Source organism: Pyrus communis, chromosome 14 (assembly GCF_041283825.1).
Source record: "Pyrus communis isolate YQ-2024b chromosome 14, ASM4128382v1, whole genome shotgun sequence".
In the NCBI taxonomy this organism is placed as follows: domain Eukaryota; kingdom Viridiplantae; phylum Streptophyta; class Magnoliopsida; order Rosales; family Rosaceae; genus Pyrus; species Pyrus communis.
Genome location: NC_142578.1, coordinates 14134943 through 14156094, shown reverse-complemented (window position 1 = coordinate 14156094; position 21152 = coordinate 14134943). Strand labels below are relative to the sequence as shown.

The 21152-nt window shown below is 38.5% G+C and overlaps 1 protein-coding gene and 1 long non-coding RNA gene across 2 annotated transcripts in view; both read left to right on the top strand.

The window, feature by feature from the left end:
- Positions 1 to 8693: 8693 nt before the first annotated feature.
- Positions 8694 to 21152, top strand: part of LOC148691273 (uncharacterized) — a 107446-nt gene continuing 94987 nt past the window's right edge. The window contains exon 1 of the mRNA XM_088683972.1: positions 8694 to 8857. Coding sequence (XP_088540098.1) covers positions 8695 to 8857 — 163 coding nt within the window. The 5' untranslated portion in view covers position 8694. The remainder of the gene's footprint in view (positions 8858 to 21152) is intronic.
- Positions 16818 to 17348, top strand: LOC148691274 (uncharacterized). The gene is made up of 3 exons (XR_015955707.1): positions 16818 to 16904; positions 17005 to 17167; positions 17269 to 17348. It is a non-coding gene; the product is annotated as an uncharacterized LOC148691274 (long non-coding RNA).

The window sequence follows — 21152 nt, the reverse complement described above, 5'->3', positions numbered from 1 at the left end:
TAACCGTTTAATTTAGAACTTATTCTTGTATGTTGATTGAGAGTGCACGCTTAATTTGCATGCTTGAATCTGGTGCTAGGGTATAAGTTTGTTTCACCTAATTGTTATGAATTTATATTCGCAAGTAGTGAAGGTCGCTAGTCACGATCGTGTTAAGTAGATTCCTGGCAGGAGTATCATGCTTTTCATTGTTACAAATGCCTTGTCGATGCTTATGATTTCCAAAGAACGTAATGATTCTAACTTGTGTCTTTATCATGCTGTTCATATAGAGAACTTGTTAGGAATAATTTGTTTGCGATGCATATTCATCCAATTCAATGATTCTAGGGAAATCTGAAGGTTAATTTAAGCGGACCTAATTAACTTGGAGTGTCGAGGGTCATAACTTATTGAATTGATAACTGGAAATTGATTTACGTTGCCTATATTTCATGTGTGGAGAAGAACCCCTTATCTATTCCATCATCCATTGGTTCATCACAATTTATCTTACAATCTGTTTTCTTTAAAATCTGTCCATTTAATTTAATTTCGTCCAAACACAATCCCCCCATATTTTATTAAGTCTTAGTCTTTATAATCTGTCTTATTTGGTGTTTTTAAGTATTTTGAGTCATAAGCACTTTCAAATTCGTCCAAATCAAGTTTTAGTTGCTGTTTGAGTCAATTTGGTTGTTTTAGGCAGTTTTGAGTGTTTCAAATCTGTTTTGAGTCATAGTAGTCTAGTTAGAATCTTTAAGTTTAGTTTTTTTTGTGTTTTTGAGTCAATTTTTATTAGATTAGCACCCCTAGTTAATCCCCGGTTAGAACAATCCCTACTTACATCATTACTACAATTGTCACAAATAGGGTTTAATTTGTGTGTCACATTCGTAACGCATCAAATTTTGGCGCCGTTGCCGGGGATTAGCAAAGTTGCTAATCCCTTGTCTTGAGTTTTGTTTAAATTGTTTAGTTTCTGTTTTGTTTTAAATTTTGTACCGTGTCTGTGTGTTTTGTTTTTGTGCCGTGTATAGCCACCTTATTTTCTTACTTGTGCCGAGTCTATTAAGTTGGTTACTTATCTTGTTTGCTCTTGTGTGCAGGTACTAGTTTATGACCCGTAGCTCACAACCTGTTTGTGAGCATATCTTCGACTTTGACGGTGATTTCTAGAGGACTTTGAGAAGAAAAAAGAAATTGCAAGAGTCTAATCCTCCTAGTCCCAAACCTGAATTAGAAGAGCAACAAGTTGAGGTTCAAGAGGAGCCCACGACAAGGTTTGAAGAGGAAGTACCAACCATGGCAGCGGACAATCGAACCATAAAGGAGCTTTCTACCTCGGGTTTGGACAATGCAGCCGCTCTTTGCATCCAATACCCTAGGCCCCTGAGAAGACCAATGAATTTGAGTTGATGTCCAGTTTGCTACATCATATACCCAAGTTCCATGGGTTATCAATGGAGGACCCCAATAAGCATTTAAAGGAATTCGAAGTAGTATGCTCAAGTATGACACCGGTGAACATGGATAGCAACATATTGAAGATGAAGGCTTTTCCTTTTTCTTTGTTGGAGAAGGCCAAGGATTGGTTGTATGAGTTGGCTCCCGGAACTGTCACATCATGGGAGAGTATGAAGCGACCTTCTTAGAGAAGTTCTTCCCGACATCACGAGTCATTCTTCTTCGCAAGAAGATTAGTGGAATTTAGCAAAGCCAAGGTGAATCTTTTCCAACTTATTATGAACGTTTTAAAACTCTTGTTGCTTCATGTCCACAGCACCAAATGAAGGAGGAGCTTCTTCTTCAATATTTCTACGAAGGTCTCTTACCAATTAAACGTCAAATGTTGGATACATCCGCGGGAGGAGCTCTAGTGGACAAGACACCCATGGATGCCAAAACTTTCATTGCTAATCGAGCACTCAACGCACAACAATATGAAGGTGTTGGGCAGAGAGATACCCCACGGCCACATCATGTAAATGAGGTAAGTTCTATTTTTGAGTTACAATCCCAAATGGCTAACCTTACGTCTATGTTATCGCAGTTTGTTGAAGGCCCCAAAACGCAAGGAACTACAATCTGTGGTGTATGCTCTATTCAAGGACACCAATCTGATCAATGCCCTCAATTAATTGAGAATGGAGGGTAGGAATCTGCCAATGTCGTGGGTTATGGGAGTCAAAACCAACCAAGCGGTGATCTTTTCTCTAATATATACAATCAGGGATGGCGTGACCACCCCAATTTCAGATGGAGAGATGCACCACAACCTGCCCAACAAAGTGGATTTCGACAACCCCCGGGTTTCTTTCCAAGGCCAATGGCACCACAACCACCTCCTCAAGCACAATCATCCCAAACCAACTCAGGTACGTCTATGAATGACAATAAAACATATCAGTTATTAACCACAATGGCACATGGAATGTTGAACCAAGCAAAGGAAGTTAATGAGCTAAAGAAGCAAATGGGCCAAATGGCAGAATTTTTGGGACAATTTCGTGAAAATGGTAAGTTACCAAGCATTACGGTGGTCAATCCCTAAGGTGGTTTCGAATCTGCAAAAGCTATCACACTAAGAAGTGGAAAAGAAGTGGGAAGCAAAGCACATGAACCTGCCCAAAACAAGGAAGATGAGAAGATACAAATTGAAGAAGAGGAGCAATCCTACCCCACGACACGGGTAGCACCACCCATGCCGCAGCCATCTAAGCCCTCCCATTCGGCCACTAAGGGTAAGTTGGGTTCAAATTTGATTAATTCTAACCCCGTTCCACCCAATGTTCCTTTTCCTCACAGATTTTTGCAAACAAAGAAGGAGGAGCATGAGAAAGACATTCTTGAAACGTTTAGGAAAGTTCAAGTCAATATCCCGCTCCTAGATGCCATAAAGCAAGTACCCAAATACGCCAAGTTCTTAAAGGAATTATGCACTACAAGGAAGAGGGCTTCAAATAAAGAGGTGGTTAGGGTAAGTGAAAACATTTCCGCTATTTTACAACGAAAGTTACCTCCAAAGTGCAAAGATCTAGGTAGCTTTACAATTCCTTGCATTATTGGCCAAACTAAGTTTGAACATGCTATGTTAGACTTAGGAGCTTCAATTAATGTCATGCCATACTCTATTTATTCATCCATGAACCTTGGTGAATTGAAAAATGATGGTGTGATTATTCAATTGGCCGATCGATCTAATGCCTATCTAAAGGGAGTTTTGGAAGATGTTTTAGTGTAGGTGAATAACTTGATATTCCCGGCGGATTTTTATGTGCTTGAAATGGAAGACTTGGTTCATTCTCCACCCTTGCCACTCCTACTTGGAAGACCGTTCATGAAAACATCCCAAACAAAGATTGATGTGGCCAAGGGAGCATTAACAATGGAGTTTGGTGGTGATATAATTAAATTCAATGTTTATGACTCTATTAAGAATCCTAATGATGGTCATTCTTGTTTTGCCATTAATGTGCATAAGGATATAGGGCCGAAGGGATCCATACCTATCAAGAAGGATGTATCAAGAACCACCATTGGAGAGGAACTTGGAGTGATTGCCCTACAACCACCCAATATGGCCGAAAGTAGCCATAGTGACATTGTTGATAGGGCTGCCGTTTTTTAGCCTTCACCACAATATGTTTGTAAGTCTTCAATCCCAATTTCAATTCCCATTTCAACTAATAGGTTGTTACCTTCTTTGGTGCAAGTGCCCAACCGATTTCAAGGTGGTGGGAGCATTTACATGGACTTTCGGAACCAAAACATCACCATCAGGGAGGATCATTATCCCCTCCCATTCATTGAGCCATATTATGCAAATGTTGAAGGGCAGGTTGTGAAGGACATCACCCACTATGCCGTGGGTTCCCATGAAGGTTGATCAATGTGGCATCGTCCAGCTGCAAGACGTAAAAGAAAGCGCTACTTGGGAGGCAACCCATGCAATCAACAAAGGAATAACTTGGGAATCGTTCCACACTCAGATTTGCATCCCTAAAACTTTTCCTTTGTTGCTTACTTTATGTTATGTGTGATGTATTTATTTGTGTGTTCTTTTGCTGTTAGTTTAGTCTAAAACATTGAGGACAATGTTTAGTTTAAGTGTTGGGGGAGGGGGGGGTAACATTCTGTTTTGAGCTATTTTTTGCATGAACCACCTAACATGTCTAAACTTGTTTCCCACTGTTTTAAGTGTTTTTAACATCTTTTGAAGTCTTTTTATGTGTTACTTTGAAAAAATCCGAAAAACAGTTTGAAACAACTAAAAAGAGTCAGTTTGAGTCAGTTTTGTGTTTGTTTTTGTGTGTTTGTGTCTTAGGATACCTTCCAACACAATGATGAGGATTTGATTTTTATGTGCATGGATGTGAAAGAGAGTTATAAACATGGATGGAAGTTTGATATATTCTTGGTTTATACTTGGTTATAGTTGTTGTTTATGAATTCATGTTTAATCCCAAAGAAAAAAAAAAGTTTTTGTAATATGCTTGAAGGAAGGAACTTAGAATAACATTACAACCCTGAGAGACTTGAGCTTTAAACATTCTTTGGAGAGTATTAATCTGTGACTCTTGTTTTCAAACTCGTTGCATGATCTCATTATTCTTGCTTGGTTGCTAATTAGAAGGCGTTTCATCACTTAGTTCCAAATGCTAGAACTTGCATCCATTCCATTCAAAGCATGATTGCATAATATATATCAAGATGAAGTGTGTAGTGAAGCCATCAACCAAACAGCCAACCCATGCACTATATATTGTAGGTCATAACCCCCATTGAGCCATTGTTAGCCTTTGTTCTTTGTTTACCCATATCATCCCTACCTAGCCTAGATTAGGACCACCCATACCCTTGTTCTTGAAGCATAGTAAGCATGACTTAGAGGGAATCCTTTCGATTATGCAAAACCACAAGTGTGGGGGAATTTGTGTGTGTGTGTTGATATGCCACGAAAAGAAATAAGGCATGAGTGAAAATAAAAAGAGAAAAAAAAAATTCGTGGAAAAAGAAAAAGAAAAGAAAAAGTTGTGAAAAGAAAGAAAAATAGTATGAAATAAGTGAAAATAAGCTCACATGTTTGTGGTAGTTGAAGAAAGGGTCCAAAACGTTGAATATGGCCCTAAGAGTTGTGTGAATTTTCCCCTTGTGTGGCTAAGTGAGTTTCTGCAATCATAAGTGATTCTAAGTGTCAAATTTCATTACTTTGCTTGCTATTGCTTAAAGAACGTTTGTTATCCTTACCCTTCGTTGTTAGCCAATCACCCTTAACCCGTTACAACCCTTATGCTTCAATCTTGATCATTATGTTTTCAATAATGTGGAGTTTGGAATTGATGTAAGCATATGGTGTCCCTGGTTCTCACATCTAATTAGTAGCATTCCTTTCATGAGATCATATTCATATACATTCCAGAAAAGTGCTTTCCTTGTTATAAACATATGTGAGTGTTTAGTTTCATATTTACATCAATCTTCTCACATATACTTAGTGTAGGGTGTGTAATCAGAAATTCTATGTGAAAATAAGAGAGTATCTTGTAAGGAATTAAGTGAATTCTCTAAGGCATGTTACTACATTCAAATGTTGTTTTAAATTGATTAAATGAGAACTAGTAAGTAATGACTATGATTACCTATGTGCCTAAGCGTAAGGATGACTAACATCTATGTAAGTAATGATCTTGAACATGTCTTGTGCATTAAGAATCCCTGAGACCACTGTTGGAAGGTTTAGGTTTTGTTTTGTTTTTCCGTTTTGCTCAAGGACTAGCAAAAGCTAAGTGTGGGGAAATTTGATAGGAGCATTTTTATGCAACTTAGTTTGCTTGTTTTCGTGCATTTATGTTATTAGTTCTTAGTTATTTTAGTTCTTTAAGCTTCTTTTGTGTGTTTTCAGGTTATAAGACGTATTTGGCGAAATGATGCATTTTGGAGCCTTTTGGAGCACTTTTGGGCACAAATTGGATAGCTTATGCTTGGAGCAAAAGGAATGGACGAAATTGAAGAGTTGATGTCGCAAGGATTCCTACTACGACAAGGATTCCCACTACGACGAGGATTCCAATTACGAGAAGGTTTCCAAATTGAAGGAGGTTTCCTACTCACATGAGGATTCCTAGTTGGACGAGGACTCCTAATCACACAAGGATTCCTACTTGAAGTAGGAAAGTTAAGCCAAAGTTTCCTATTTTGGTTGACCTTTCCTAAATCAAGAACGCTCTAAGTTTTAGCACTTAAGATGGCTCCCGAGCACCCTTGGACAACAAACAAAGGTTCTTTGCAACTTTCCCTTCCTTGCCGTGCAAGGAAGATTGTTTCCCTTTCTTTGTGCAAACTTCCCTATTTTTCATATGTGTTAGGACCTTTCCCTTATTCTAATACCTCTTGCTTTGTGCCTTACCTTTCCCTAAGCATTGTGCCGCACCTTCTTTTGTGTTTCCTGATTTCAATTTCTTATTTCCTAATTTAATTCACTTTCCTAGTTCTAAAACTTTCCCTAAAGTCCTAATTTCTGATTTCTTGCAAGGAATTGACTTTTCCTTCCTTCTTTTGCACCAATTTCGTTTTTTATCTTAAATTCCCTTTCCTTGCTGTGCAAGGGGTTTAATTCCTGATTCCTTGCAAGGCAAGGACATTCCTTATTTGCTTAAATTTGTGCATCCCCTTTTTCTGAGTTTAATTGGACTTTATTCACTAACCTTTTCTATTTAGACTAGGAAATCTGAGTTATAACTTAATTAGGTATGTTTTTAACTTCCCAAAACACATTGAATCAGCCCTTGGCCGAACCCTAGAGGATCATTCACCACAGAAATTCGTCCATTCACTCACACACACATCCATTCATCCCAAAAACACCATTATGCTGCCCAGAAATACAACTAGCCGCTCCACCTTCTTCTACCCTTTTTGCCGAGTTCTCCACCACCTTCCAACCATCAAACACTCATCCACACCCAACCTACACCCCTTGTCGTGCCTCTAACCACCCCAAAATCCATTCTACATCATCAAAACAACCCAGAAATCACCACCATCCAATCTGCCGCAAGCAAGGGAAAGGAGACAGATTTACCCAATTGTTTGGCTCTTCATTATGAGTTGTTGAACAATTTTAGGTGCATTCTATCTTATATTTCAATGTCTAATTCATGTAATCTTTGTTTTGCTTTGAGAATGATTGGCTAAATTCGTTTTGGCTAAGGGTGTATTCGAAACCATGATTATATATGTGAAATAAGTTGATTACTTCCAGTTATCGTTGCATAAGTCGTGAATACAATTTGCTTAACCGTTTAATTTAAAACTTATTCTTGTATGTTGATTGAGAGTGCACGCTTAATTTGCATGCTTGAATCTGGTGCTAGGGTATAAGTTTGTTTCACCTAATCGTTATGAATTTATATTTGCAAGTAGTGAAGGTCACTAGTCACGATCGTGTTAAGTAGATTCCTGGCAGGAGTATCATGCTTTTCATAGTTACAAATGTCTTGTCGATGCTTATGATTTCCAAAGAACGTAATGATTTTAACTTGTGTCTTTATCATGCTGTTCATATAGAGAACTTGTTAGGAATAATTTGTTTGCGATGCATATTCATCCAATTCATTGATTTTAGGGAAATCTGAAGGTTAATTTAAGCGAACCTAATTAACTTGGAGTGTCAAGGTTCATAACTTATTGAATTGATAACTTGAAATTGATTTACATTTCATATATTTCATGTGTGGAGAAGAACCCCTTAGCTATTCCATCATCCATTGGTTCATCACAATTTATCTTACAATCTGTTTTCTTTAAAATCTGTCCATTTAATTTAATTTCGTCCAAACACAATCCCCCCATATTTTGTTAAGTCTTAGTCTTTATAATCTGTCTTATTGAGTGTTTTTAAGTATTTTGAGTCATAAGCACTTTCAAATTTGTCCAAATCAAGTTTTAGTTGCTGTTTGAGTCAATTTGGTTGTTTTAGGGAGTTTTGAGTGTTTCAAATCTGAGGGTTAATTAGTGCAATTCACGGTTAATCTGGGGCGTTGAGAATTCATGGTTTATTGAAAAGCAATTAGAAATCGTTTTGTGTGCAAGTATGGCATGTGTGGAGATGAACCCCTTAGCTAGCCTTCATTCCATTCATTAAATCCAAATTCGTTTAAAAATCTGTTCGTTTTACAAAGTTTTAAGTTTTGTTTTCAAATTCGTCAAAACCTCAATCCCCCTTTACTTTAGTGTCCAATTTAGTTAGAAAGTGTCTTAGTTTGTGTTTCTAAGTGTTTTGAATCAATTTATTATCCAATTTCGTCCAAAGTAGTCAAAGTGCTCAAAACTGCCCAGATTGTGTTTTTAAGGCAGTTTTGAGTGTTTTGGTGCTGTTTTGAGTCTTTTGGTTTGTCTTAGTGTTTTAAACTTTAGTTTTGCATTCTTTGGGTCTAGTTTGGTGTTTTATATTGTGTTTTTACGTTTTTGAGTCAAATCCAAGTGATTAACAATCCCTCCTAATCCCCGGTCCAGAACGATCCCTACTTACATTCTTCACTACAATTGATAAAAAGAGGGTTTAATTTGTGTGCGTATAAATCTCGCATCAAATTTTGGCGCCGTTTCCGGGGATTAGCAACTTTGCTAATCCCTTGGATTGTTTTATTTTCGTTTGTTTTATTTTATTCCAGATTCTTCATCTTGTTTTGTTTCTTGTTTAGGTACTAGTTTATGACTCGGAGTTCTCATCCGATTCGTGAACATATCTTGGACTTTGACGACGATTTCGAGCGAGAGTTGAGACGAAAGAGAAAGAACCCAGAACCTAGTGAATCAAGTGAAAGTTCCGAGTCCGTTTCTGAAGTTGAAGAAGAGGAACCCACGGCAAGAGTGGGTGAAGTAGACATGGCAGCGGACAACCTAACAATCAAGGAGCTTTCCGCTTCGGGATTGGACAATGCCGCACCCCTATGTATTCAATATCCTAGGGCGGCTCCAGATAAGACTGCCGAGTTCGAATTGAAGTCAAGTTTGTTACATCAATTCCGAAGTACCATGGGCTGTCCATGGAAGATCCAAACAAACACTTAAAGGAGTTCGAAGTTGTTTGTTCAAGCATGACCCCGGTGAATGTCGATGGAAGCATCTTGAAGATGAAAACTTTTCCATTCTCTCTAATGGATAAAGCTAAAGATTGGTTGTATGAATTGGCTCCCGGAACTGTCACATCTTGGGAGAGCATGAAACGGGCTTAACAATCCCTCCTAATCCCCGGTCCAGAACGATCCCTACTTACATTCTTCACTACAATTGATAAAAAGAGGGTTTAATTTGTGTGCGTATAATTCTCACGTCAAAGGAATAGCATATAAATCTATAAGGAAGTGGAAATCTTGAATTTTAACCGAAACTTGGGCTAAAGTACCCTTTGTAGCTATTCTACCCCCATCTGCGATCTTAACATAAAACAGATGCTTAGTATCCAATTGGGTTCTCAATCTCTTAACCAATCCCAAATCCACAAAGTTGTGGGAACTGCCTGAATCGATTAGTATAGTCATAGGACAGTTCTTGATTAGCCCAGAAACCTTCATAGTGTTGATAGAAGAAGGGGTAGGTGTACCAGGAAGTGCACAGATAGTTATTTCAGGTTCTTAAGTTTCCAGTTCTTCGTCATTATCAAACACAGAATCTTGTACATCAATTAATAGCAACTGTTTCTTCTCACATGTATGACCTCTAACAAATTTCTCTTTACAATGATAACATAAACCATTCTTTCTATAGTGCTCTACATCCTCCGGTGTTAATGTCCTAACAATGTTGTGCTTAACACGATTATTAGGAAAAATAGTAGAAGTAATGTTCTGTGGTGCTGGAGAATGAAAACTAGGTTGAATGGTAGGAGGTTTGTATAAAGATCTCACCTTTAGTTATGTGATCTTGGCATCTATTTGCTGGGCAAAAGCAACCGCTTTGAGTATGTCCTTGGGTCGGAGAAGTTTAACATCATGCCGTAATTCAGGTTTCAGACCACCAATAAAGCAAGAACGAAAAAGTCCCGGGCTAATATCCCTTATTCGATTTGCGAGCCTACGATATTCAAGAACATAGTCTCTGAGTGTGCCATCTTGCCTTAACTTGACCAAGCTTTCAGCATAATCTTCCATTTCAGAATGACCAAATTCCTGACAAAGAATCCTGGTAAATTCCTCCCAAGAAGGATAGGTGGTAAGGCATCGCGCCCATTAGAACCACTAGAGTGCTTCCCCCTCCTTGGGGAAATATGCAAGCTTGACCTTCTGTGCATCATCAATACTGAAAAAATCAAAATAATGCTCATCTTTATAAGCCCAGCGGGTCATCTTCTTCATGAAATCTTAGGAACTCCATTTTCAAGAAAGGAGATCCTGGATGGTGATTGAAATTTTGCCCAATTTTGTTACAAACAACATTAGGGTTCGTTGGATTCTGGAATTGGGGATCACCAAGAGTGGCCTCTGAGGATTCCCCACCCGAAACACCAACGAAACGCGCCATAACCGACTACAATTGAGCAATTGCCGACTTGATTTCATTATGAGAATTCTGAACATTGTCGAATCTGGACCCCAAACTGGAAACGCGAGCATCCATGGTTCTGCGCGTGGACTTGCACGACATGCAATAGCGAAGGATTGGTATGAACGAAACAACCTGGCTTTGATACCGATGTTAAGTCCTAGCTACGCCTTCAAGAGATTGCACAGAAAGTACAGAGTAACATTCACTATTTCATTAAAACTCCTCATCTTAGCTGCTATATGTAGTGAGTTTCTAACTAACTAACCACCCACTATCTTTCATACAACGATTACCCACAAAATTATGCCACTTGTCATAGCTTCCTAACAAATTCGCCCAAGAACAGATCATAGCCCACAAGTGGCCCAAGATCCACCAGAAAAGGCCCTTGCAGAACAGCTAACTTGCGAGCTTTGCCCCAAAGTGCTTATAATGAATTAGAAAATGGGCCAAAAGCCATGGAAGTCTTCTTTCTCATGGTCTTTACAACTTGTGATTCAGAGGTTTTGACAAGAAATTATGACAGAATAAAGAGAAACTGTTCAGTTACAAATTCTGATAACAACTAGTTTTCAGGTACTCTAATGCTAAAAGTTGATTGTAATGAGCTATAAATGAGAGTCAATTTAAGGATGTAAATGTGTCAAATGTTGGAAAACTCCTAAGCCTTTTAATAAGAGAAAAATACACTGAATCTGAAGGAGGAGAAGAAGGGGATACATAACATCAAAGAGGAGGATGAGTCCTCCACCTTGAGCCCTTTCTAGGTTTTAGCTTTCCTAACTTTTTATGTATTTTGTTATGTTTTTAATTTAGGTTATGGATACTTAGGGCTGCTTTGAAGCCTTAGACATGATTGAATTAATGTTATGATGTAGTTTTAGTTTATCAATTTCATTTGCAAGCTAGAATCAATTTTCTGTCTAAGTTGTTTCAAGCACATATTTTCAAGCTTAGCTACCTTGTTTATGTTTGCTTTTTGTTGAGAATGGTAAGGATGACTGCCATATTTTCTTTCATTCCTTAGCAACATGTGGTTAGGTTCAGAACTAATCATGTAAGCGGATTCCTCGAAAATCTAGGATAAATGCCATGTTCTAGGGTTCATGTGATGTTCATAATCCTCTCTGTTATTAACGAGTTTCTAGGTGCTAAATCTGAGTATATGCCATGCTAGGTCACACCTACAAATATAAGTTTGATGTATATGCCATGCATCTAACATGCAAAGAAAATGAGAATTCATACAATCTAGTTATATGCCATGCTAGATATGTGAACATCTTAGTTGTTCATTTGAAATGGACAAGTTAAAAGATCATCTCATTGATTCATGAATGTTTAGGGGAAGACCTTAGCTCATTTTAAGTCAGATTTATGTCCTAAAAACGTTTCTAACCTATTTCATGTCTTAGGTTTAGATAGTTCTAATTTTTCCCTTTTCTTTCTGCCTTTATTTCTTTTCCAAAATTACTTAAACCACCCAATTTTAAATCATAGGAATCATTAATTGATGCTAATATGTAAGAGTCAAAGGTTTTACTAAGTTGTTTATCAGTCCCTGTGGTTCGACACCTTTACTTGTGCTACTATATTATCTTTATATTTGCACTCGAAAGGAACTTCAACAGAAAAGTGTTGTAAATTTTCCAAGATTGAAGGATGATAATGGGAGTAAGTCTGAGGTCCAGAAAGCCAGACATACATTGAAGTTAGCAGACAAATATCAGAAGATAGAAGCTTGTAAATTTCCTGTGCTCACACCATACACTGCCTATCCTTTCTGATATCCATGTTGGGAGTAATATATACGGGACATATGGACTGGAGGTCCCTATCGTTCTCTCGCTCACTTGGATTTCAACCTTGCCCATTTTCTGGCTGTTAATCCTTTGTGTGCAACGAAGTAACTCGAGTTCATTGAATGGTGCTAGAATAGTATTTTGAGGGGGAGAAAAATTTGCCCCAAGTGAATTGCACTCGAAATTTGGAGTCGATCCCTACAGACTCTGTATGATATTTTGGGAAACTTTTGTTATCGAAAAATATGAACTCAAGTGTTAAAGGTCTCTGTCTTCTACTTTTTGCCTTGTTTATCGTTCTGGTCGTTAGCATTGTATTTAGAGCTTTGCCCGTGGCTTTTGTTTCTTTGCCTTTCAATCACCCATTGCATGTGATTAAAACATTATTGTTTGCCTATGTGTTACTGAGCTGCTCTCTTGACATTTTTTTTTTTTTTTTTTTGTCACAAAAAGCTCAAGTAGCAGATACCATGCAGGGTCAGTGCCTTCGACATGATCTGATCTGTCAGCTCGTATCATAATCTAAGACGCATCTTCGACATGAATACATTAAAGATGAAGTAGAACAAACTGAGGGAAAATAGAAACAATTAGTAAGCTCAAGCTATGCTTAACATTCACCACTGAAAAAGCTTCCGTCATTGTAAGTTTGAACATTCAGAAAAAAGCTAGATGTCAAGGGCAAGGGCAAGGGCATAGTAAATATAAACAAAATTGTAAACAATGATAAAACAAAAACATGGGAGATCAGAAAATTCCATTCAAATTTCAAACATGGGAGATCAGAAAATTCAAACGTGGAGATTAATCTCATAAGCAGAAAATGTTCCATCCAAAACAGGCCACATAAAAAAAACATCTAAATGACATATTTGAAGATCAATAATTAGAATTTTAGTGTGCATTTTACACTAACTAGTTGCGTTTGAGTTAAATTGGTTGCGTTACAAAAATGAGTTATCAAAAACACAAGTAGATTTCTTTCTATTGAGAAAGGAGGATCGTATAACTTGTAAGGATTATAAAGTTATATCGGGAGAGAGTCTGGCAAACCAACATCGCATTTTGGTGATGGATGTACATATCGAAAGAGATAGAAGAAAGAACAAGACCTTGAAGTGTCCTAGAATTAGATTGTTGAATCTAAAAGGAAAAAAAACAAGTCACGTTTAAAGAGAAAGTACTCCCCCAATGCGTTTGGGATACAAAAGGGAATGCTAGCTAAATGTGAGATTCCATGACTAGTTGTATCCGAAAAGTTGCAAAAAGGGTATTAGGAGTCTAAGGGTTTTGCTCCACTTCAAAAGGGATCTTGGTGGTGGAAAGAGGAGGTACAGGTTAAGGCTAAGAAAGATTGTTGTAAAGCCTTATACACGATATAACATATGAAAATTGCAAAAGGTATAAAATAACGAAGGAGGCAAAGAAATCCATCAAAGAAGTGAAGCTAGTGGCTTTTGACAATATGTATAAGTAGTGAGATACCAAAGAAATATAGTTGGATATCTTTAAACTGGCTAGAGTAAGGGAAAGAATGACAAGAGACTTGAACCAAGTAAGGTGCTGATAGGAGCATATTTATGCGACGTAGTTAGCTTGTTCTTGTGCATCTGTGTTGTTATTTCTTAGTCAATGTAGTATTTCAAGTCATTTTCGTGTGTTTGTAGGTCCAAAGGGTTAAGGTGGCAAGAAAGTGCATTTTGGTGCATTTTGGAGCAGTTTTGGGCACTAAATGGATAGCACATGTATGGGCCAAGATGGATGGACGAATTTGGAATTCAAAAGGCTAGGAATTTGATAAGAAGATGAAGAAATTAAACTCAAGACAAAGAGGATAAGGAATTAGCTCAAAAGAGGACATATTATCCAAAACCTTATCTAACCTTATCTTATCCTATCCTATCCTAACCTCATCATGCCTTAATCTTAGCTGCAAGGGGACCTAAATATATATTTCTAGAACCTATTTCTAGAAGCATTCTCTTCTAGAAGTCCCAAATCAGCCACAAAGCACATTGTTTCTAGAAACCCTACAAAAGTGGCGCCTATTCCCTTCTAGAAGGGCTTGCCTTGCCTTGCAAGCCACTCTCCTTTCCCTCCAATTGTTTGCCGTACCCCTTTAGGCTTTATCCCTTATGGATTATGATTTATTAGGCCTTGTTCCTTGTGGATTTGGGTTAGACAAATCCTTTTCTGAAATTAATTGGGCCAAACCCCCTCCTAAGTGGATTTAATGACTTGTGCCGAACCCTAGGGCCCTAATCCTTAAAATCTGCTAAGTTGTAACCCTAATCTAATTAACCCTAGGGTTGGCCGAACTATATATTCATATTTTCAGCCACAAATTCGAGAGAACTCTCATGCCATTCAGAAAAACCCTTGTCGCAAGCCCTAAACACCATTCTACATCATTCATTCAATCCATTCACTTCCATACACAATCTGCCACAACCTTTCACCCTCATCAGCCATCATTCATCATCCTAAGCAAAAATACACCATTCATCACCCCCAAAACCACCAACCACACCTTGTGCCGTAACAAGGAAGAAGGAGGAAAACCCTTAGACGTGCATGCCATTCGACTTGGAGTTGGTGGACGTTTTAGGTGTTTCCTCCTTAGACGTGCATGCCATTCGACTTGGAGTTACTGGACATTTTAGGTGTAATCTTTCTTGTGTTTTCAATGTTTAAATTCAATAATCTTTGTTTTGTGAGTATGAGGAACTAATCCCCTCTTAGCTAGGGGGAATTTCGAAACCATGGTTATATTTGCAATATGATTTGATTACTTCCAGTTGTGATTTCATGAATTGTGAATTCAATTTACTTATCTGTTTGAATTAAAACTTGTTTGTGTATGTGGGTTGAGAGTGCACACTTAATTTGCATGCATAAATCTGATGCTAGGATATAAGGAAGCTTCACCTAATCGTTGTGAACTTATATTCATAAGTAGTAAAGGTTGTTAGTCACAATCATGTTAAGTAAATTCTTGGCATAAGTATCATGCGCTTTCATAGTTACGAACGCCTCATCAACACTTATGATTTTCATAGAATTTAATGATCTTTGATTGTTTCTCTATTATGCGCTTTCATATAGAGAACTTTTGAGGAATAATTTGATTGCAATGCGCTAATTCCATTCATTTCAATGACTTAAGGAAAATCTGAGGGTTAATTTAAATGTACTTAATTAACTTGGGGTGTTGAGGTTCATGGTTCATTGAAAGAGCAACTGGAGATTGTTTTGTATGCAAGTATGCCATGTGTGGAGAAAGACCTCCTAGCCAGCCCATCATCCATCTATTTCCACCAAATTCGTGCAAATCTGCTGATGTGGTAAATAATAGCACTCAAATTAAACCCTCTTTTTGACAATTGTAGTATAGATATAAGTAGGGATCGTTGATAGGAGCATATTTATGCTACTTAGTTATGTTGTTTCCTTGCATTTAGTGAGTTAATTATGATAGGAGCATATTCATGCGACTTAATTAGCTTGTTCTCGTGCATTTATGTTGTGTTTCCTTAGCTATTCTAGTGTTTAAAGTCACTTTTGTGCATTTTCAGATTATAAAGCCAAAGTGTGCAAGAAGATGCAAATTGGAGTCTTTTGGAGCAAAAGAGGAATGAATGAGTTGAAGACTTGAAGAAATGATGAATTCCTACTCCAACGATGAATTCCTACCAAAACGAGGATTCCTACTCAAACAAGGATTCCTACTTGAAGTAGGAAAGTTAACCCTAGGTTTCCTGTTTTGGTAACCTTTCCTAATCTGAAATGTTCGTATTTTTTAGCCACTTTGAAGGCCTTGTTGGCACTTTAGGACACAAAACAAAGGCCCTATGTCACAACCCGTCCCGGAATTTTAATTCCGAGGACGTGAAGTTATGAAAATGCCCTTAAACGGGACTAAGGGGCGTAAAATATGTTGTAACTTGATGATTTGGGGATTGGGTAGGATCCCACCTCCCTCAAATCCCTCCCTCATTCCCGTACCTTGTCTCTCTCTCTCTCTCCTCCCTCACAAACCTCTCATTCTCTCTGTCAGTTCTCTCTCTTTCCTTCGAACTCACACGGACCACCCACAAAACCACCCTAAAACTATACCAACGAAGGATCTAAGACCACCATCGTACTCCTGAAGACCACACGAACACGATGGTACCAATTTCAGGTGAGTTTCACTTCGGAAAACATGGATTTCAATTTCACTGTGCGTGTGCACTGTTCATGCACACGTAAAACTTGATGTTTTCTGGGATTTTGAAGCTTGTAGGAAGCTTGGTGAGGTCCTCAGGAAGCTCGGAGTGCTTCGTTTGAAGGATTTGGACATCGGGATCACGAACTGTAAGTTCGGCCGAATTTTCGTATTTTTGGAAAAGTTTGATTCCGTTGTTTTTAGGCCCTAAAACTAGTCCAACGTGGTAAATTATGTTTAGGGCTTCATTTTGGTATAAATTACGTGAAAAATGGACATAGGAACACGGAGAATGACAAGTTCAAAGTTTGGCCGGAGCTTTCGGGGCTTTTTCCGGCGAATCCACGGCGAGTTAGGGGTCGAGGCAGGTATGTATGTGTTCGTCTCGTCAATACCTTCATTTTGATATATAATACGTCGAAAATGGTTAAGAAATGAAGAAGTTATGACACTTTGAAATTTACCCAGAAATTCCGGCAAAACACCCACCGCCGGCGAAACCAGTCCGGCGACGCGAGGAAGAAGACGCGCGCATGGGCAGCGCGTGAACAGGGCGCGTGGGGGCGCGTGAGAGCTCCAAATTGAGTTCTGAAAATTGTCACGCGTTCGTGATGTCGTGTAGATCACCGTGGTATATTCATACACCCAAATTGAGCAACGTATGAGAAAGTTATGGACGAATGTTTGGTGTATGTGCGTTAAATAATGTCAATTTGGTTACTGTTTGTATAGGTGAAAATTATACAAAAGAAGAATGTAACCAATCTAGGGGAGGCTCAGGGACCTACGAGACGTCGATGTGATATGTGAGTGGGCAGTTATTTTTCAGTATATATATATACGTATGCTTGACGTATTTCCCAGAAAACGTATTTATAAAGAAATACGAATTAAATATCCTGTCATATATGCATCATATTTTAATATGTGCATTACCATAATTATGCATACTGTTGCATGGTGCTGAGGAGGCCCAGGTAAGCTACATTTGAAATACATTTGATATACGTATGAAATACGTTTAGAATACGATTGAAATATTATCATCACATGCATTAGTAACGGCATACATTTATATATGTGTATTGGTGCTGTGGACGCACAGGTAAGTGCCAGGTAAGTGGTATTCATGTTGTTATGCAGTAGTAGTTTGAGAGGATTAGAGAGCTCATAATCTGCACCCCCGGTGTTAGTGCTCCCGCCCGAGGCCAGGGCACAGCCTTCACGTGTATGTTCACCAGCACCGCATGCTCGCCTTGGATCCAAGTTAGGTGCAAGCCTGTCGTACAGACCACATTAGGTGGTTCCGACTTGTAGGTGACCCGCGATTTATCGCACAGCTTCACGTGATCGTAGCACTAGAGCATATATATATTACACCCAGCCTGTCGTACAGACCACGTTAGGTGGTTCCGACTTGTGTGCATATTCATATATTGAGTTGAGATTGGAGCTCTATCTGCAGCCGTACAGGTCACGTTAGGTGACTCCCGGCTGCCAGATTATATGTTATTGATGTGAACTATGCTTGAGCATTTACATTTATTATGAGATTCTAATGTGGCATATTCTCAAGCATGAATGGCATATTTTGGAGCATGATTGGCATATCTATACATACGTATATATGTTTATTTTCTGGAAAGTATACTTGTTTTACAGCGAGGGGTTAGTATATGCAAAAGAGAAAAGAAGGTTTTGAATACGTTCGTTTTGCTGACCCACTCAATTTTGTTTTGCGCCCCTCCAGGTTTAAGGAAATGCAAAGGTGCGGTGACTACGAGGAAATTCAACGGTGTTCTGACAGAATGGACCAAATAAGGACTCACCTTCGGGTGTTTCATTTTAGAAGTTGTATATTTTTAAAGCTTCCGAACTGTGCAAATGGTTACGTCACTCTCACGTGACGGCCAGCATGCCCTCCTTCGGGACGGGGTGTGTCACCCTAGCCCATCCAAACCCCTTTGCCGTGCCTTAACCCTAATTCCCTTCCCTTGCCGTGCAAAGGGGGGGGTAGTTTTGTCCTAGGTTTGCACTTAAAACACATGCTCCTAACCTAATTTAAAACCCTAGCCGCACCTTGCAGCCATTCCCTTTTAATTTCTGATTTTATTTCCTAATTCTAGAAGCTTTTAACTTAATTTTAATTAACCAAAATAAGCTAGGGTTTGTTTTCTGAAACCCTACACATTTTACAACCTTCGCCGCACCCTATAGCCTCTATTATTCATATTTCATTCTTTTCAGCAGCCACAAAATCCTTTTTAGCCGCACCCTAGGTTTAAACTTGGCATTCATTCTTCATATCATTCAGCCACCACAAAACCTAATATTCACTCTAAGCCGTAGTCTCCCATTAATCATTCACCCTAATTCACACACAAAACCTCTCAGCCGCAAGAACCTTTCGATCTTCTCCCATCAGCCGCACCTTTTCCCATCCATTCCAGCCATTGCCCAACCTTGCCGCAGCCTTCCTCACTCTTCCAAACACCATACAAACCTCCATACACCTTCCACAACCCCTTGCCGCACCACCAAATCCCCATAAACCTATCTACAACCCAGAAATCATCCCAAATCATCCATAAACCTTCTCTGCCGCAGCAAGAAGAAAGGAGAAAGAGGACTTTAAAACGTGCAGAAATTCAAGTGGATTCCTTGGGCGTTTTAGGTGTAATCCATCTTTTGTTCTTTATGTTTAATTTCAATTTTATTTCTTTTTCTGTGAACATGAGAGGCTAAATCCCTAGTTAGCTAGGGGTGATTCGAAACTATGTTTATACTTGCAATATGAATTGATTACCTTTGGTTGGAATTTCATGAGTTGTGGATTCAATTCGTTTAACTGCTTGATTGATAACTTATTTGTGTATGTTTATTGAGAGTGCACGCTTAATTTTCATGCATGAATATTGATAGGAGCATATTCATGCGACTTAAATGGCTTGTTCTCGTGCATTTACGTTATGTTTCTCTAGTTATTTTAGTCCTTTATGCTTCTTTTGTGTGTTTTCAGGTTCTAAGGACAAAGTGCATTTTGGAGCCTTTTGGAGCATTTTTGGGCCAAGAATGGATAGCTTATGCTTGGAGCCAAAGTGTTGGACAAAATTGAAACTTTGTGTGCACTTTAGAACATAAAACAAAGGGCCTAGCCCAAGCAAACAAAGCCTTAGAACCAGAAATTCCCATGCCAACACATAAACAAAGCCCTTTGCCATGCATCACATGCATTTTCATCACATTCACACACATGCACTCCCATTTCACATCCACTTCACCCTTTGCCGTGACTTCACATTGCATTTCCAGCATGCATTCACATGCATTTTCAGCTACATACTCACCCACATACACTTTAATCATTCAACACATGCATTCACACACCAACAACCATTTTGTGCCGTGCATTTCGTCACCTTTCCAGCTTTCCCTTTCAATTCCAGCATGCATTCACATACAAAAACAGCACCATTCATTCTATGCCGTGCATTTCATCACCTTTCCAACTTTCCCTTTCAATTCCAGCATGCATTCACATACAAAAACAGCACCATTCATTCTATGTCGTGCATTTCATTTACCTTTCCAGCTTTCCCTTTCATTTCCAGCTCTAACTCTTCATCATTGCAGCCACAAACACCTTAAACAAACAACCATATACATCTCCACTCCTCCTATAAATACCCTTGCATTCATTCACTCCCCATTCAATTCACATCTCTCCATTTCTCACACCACAACACAAACACACACCATCTTCACATCCTGAAATTCCCTTCCTTGCCGTGGGTTTCTTTTTATTTTCTATCTTTCCTCATCCATTTCCATAATCCCCCAAACCACTCATCCCCCAAAAACTCACCTTAGACCTTGTGCTACAACAACGAAGAAGAGAAGAGTGCCTAAACGTTCATACAATTCAAGTTCGAGTTGTTGGAATGTTTAGGTGTTTCTTTGATTTCAATGTTTAAATTCAATTTTCTTTGTTTTGTAATGGAAGAGAAGAGTGCCTAAACGTTCATACAATTCAGTTTGAGTTGTTGGAATGTTTAGGTGTTTCTTTGATTTCAAAGTTATGAGGAACTAAACCCCCTTTAGCTAGGGGGTGATTCGAACTATGTTTATATTTGCAATTTGAATTGATTACGTTTGGTTGGAATTTCATAAGTTGTGGATTCAATTCGTTTAACTGTTTGATTGATAATTTATTTATGTATGTTCATTGAGATTGCAAGCTTAATTTTCATGCATAAATATGACGCTAGAATATAAGTGAATTTCACCTAATCGCTATGAACTTATATTCACAAGTAGTGGAGGTTGCTTATAAACAATCGCGTTAAACGAATTCTTGGCATAAGTTTCATGCGTATTCCATAGTAACGAATGCCTCGTCGATGTTTATGATTTCCGTTGAACTTAATGATCTTTGTTGAATGTCTCTATCATGCGTATTCCATAGTTAGGGACTTTGATTAAGAATAATTTGGTTGTAATGCGTATTCCATTCAATCCAACGAATTTAGGGAAATCTGAAAGTTAATCTAAGCGGATCTAATTAACTTGGAGCATTGAGTTTCACAACTTATCGAAAGACCAACTGAGAATCAATT